Below are 1,367 nucleotides of genomic sequence, written 5' to 3'. Positions count from 1 at the left end.
CATCCGTACATGTCGTACACCGTGTGAGGAACGGGGGTGCAGTGCCGCCGTGTGACGGTCATCGAGCGCGGCTGCGGGGCTGCGGGGCGCATGGGCTCCCCCTTTTTAGTTAACAGCTGTGAAGTGGTAGTTAGGTTATGCGGTTGGTAGGTTTCGATGAGGGAACCTCACAAACTGACACACGCACATACACACATACATACATACATACATACATATATGCGAGGTCTCACGCATATACACACACACGCGTGGCCCTTTTGCACATGTGCACATTTCGGCGCTCTGCTCTCTGAACGCATGATGTCGGGAGAGTGGATGGAGCCGTTGTTGGTGACGCCCTCTCAATAGGTTGCAAGGCCCTTTCTCGGAGTGTCTGCTGCTTGTCTGTCTGTCTGTCTGTCTGTCTGCCTCTCTGGGCATTTGCCAGTCGGCCGGTCGGTCGGTCGGTCCCCGATATGCGGATGGTAATGGTGATAGTACTAGTAAATGGTGTAATATAGTAGTGGTAATAATAGTAATAGTAATAGTGGTAATAGTAATAGTGGAAGGTCCGCCTTATTTGCTGTATGAGAGTATGTACGGCCTTCATCCACCGCCTGGGGGAGGGGCTTGCCAGTGCGCCTAGATTTGATGTATGTATGTATGTATGTATGGCTTTGGCTATGGATGGCGCGGGACAGGGTGTGTATGTCGAGGTGGCGGGGGGTGGTTGTTGCTGCTGCTGTTGCTGCTGTGGCTCTTGAAGCTTTTTCACCGCTGGGGGGTTGGGGTGGGCTTATAGGCCTCCCCCCCCAGTCTTTCCCCCCTACCCACACATACATACATACACACACACGAGTGGAAGGATGAATGAAAATGTGCGATACACGTCTCCCCCAGTCCCATCACACACACACACACATACACACACACGGGGGGGTAGCCCCGGATGGTGGAGTTGGTGTGGCTGTGCAAGGGGCTGCTAAACGGACCGCGGTGTCTTTACCCTTTTCAAATACGATATTTCATCATGATTGGTCTCTCTTTTGACATCTTTTTCTTTTTTTGGTGGTCATTTTCCAACTAGGTGACCATTATTCCCATGATGATGAGGAGGAAGAGGAAGAGGAGGAGGGGGGTCCGTTGCGGGGCTTGGGGGACTTCGGACTCAGGGATGTCGGCGGGGGGGAGGGAGGCGTTCAGGTTGTTGAGTTTTTAGAGGTTTCTAAAAGGGGTTTTTATTCTTGTTTTAGGGTTTTAGGATTGCAACAGCCATATAGATGCCATGGCTTCTAGCTGTGTCCCTCCACCATGGGATTGCTGCGGTTGTTGTCGCTGGTGGGAGGTGGGGGTCTTCATGGAGATGTGCAGGGGGTGTAGAGAGG

At 52.5% G+C, this 1,367-nt stretch overlaps 1 protein-coding gene across 1 annotated transcript in view; it reads right to left on the bottom strand.

The window, feature by feature from the left end:
* Positions 1–1,274: 1,274 nt before the first annotated feature.
* The window catches only part of VOLCADRAFT_96378 (uncharacterized protein), a gene marked incomplete at both ends in the record, with an annotated part of 3,424 nt that continues 3,331 nt past the window's right edge, over positions 1,275–1,367 (bottom strand). Inside the window, one exon of the mRNA XM_002955379.1 lies at positions 1,275–1,317. Within this exon, the coding sequence (XP_002955425.1) occupies positions 1,275–1,317 (43 nt within the window). The remainder of the gene's footprint in view (positions 1,318–1,367) is intronic.

This window comes from Volvox carteri (assembly GCF_000143455.1).
Source record: "Volvox carteri f. nagariensis unplaced genomic scaffold VOLCAscaffold_51, whole genome shotgun sequence".
Lineage (NCBI taxonomy): Eukaryota > Viridiplantae > Chlorophyta > Chlorophyceae > Chlamydomonadales > Volvocaceae > Volvox > Volvox carteri.
Note: the sequence above shows the minus strand (reverse complement) of the source record. Positions and strands in the feature narration are given on the sequence as shown.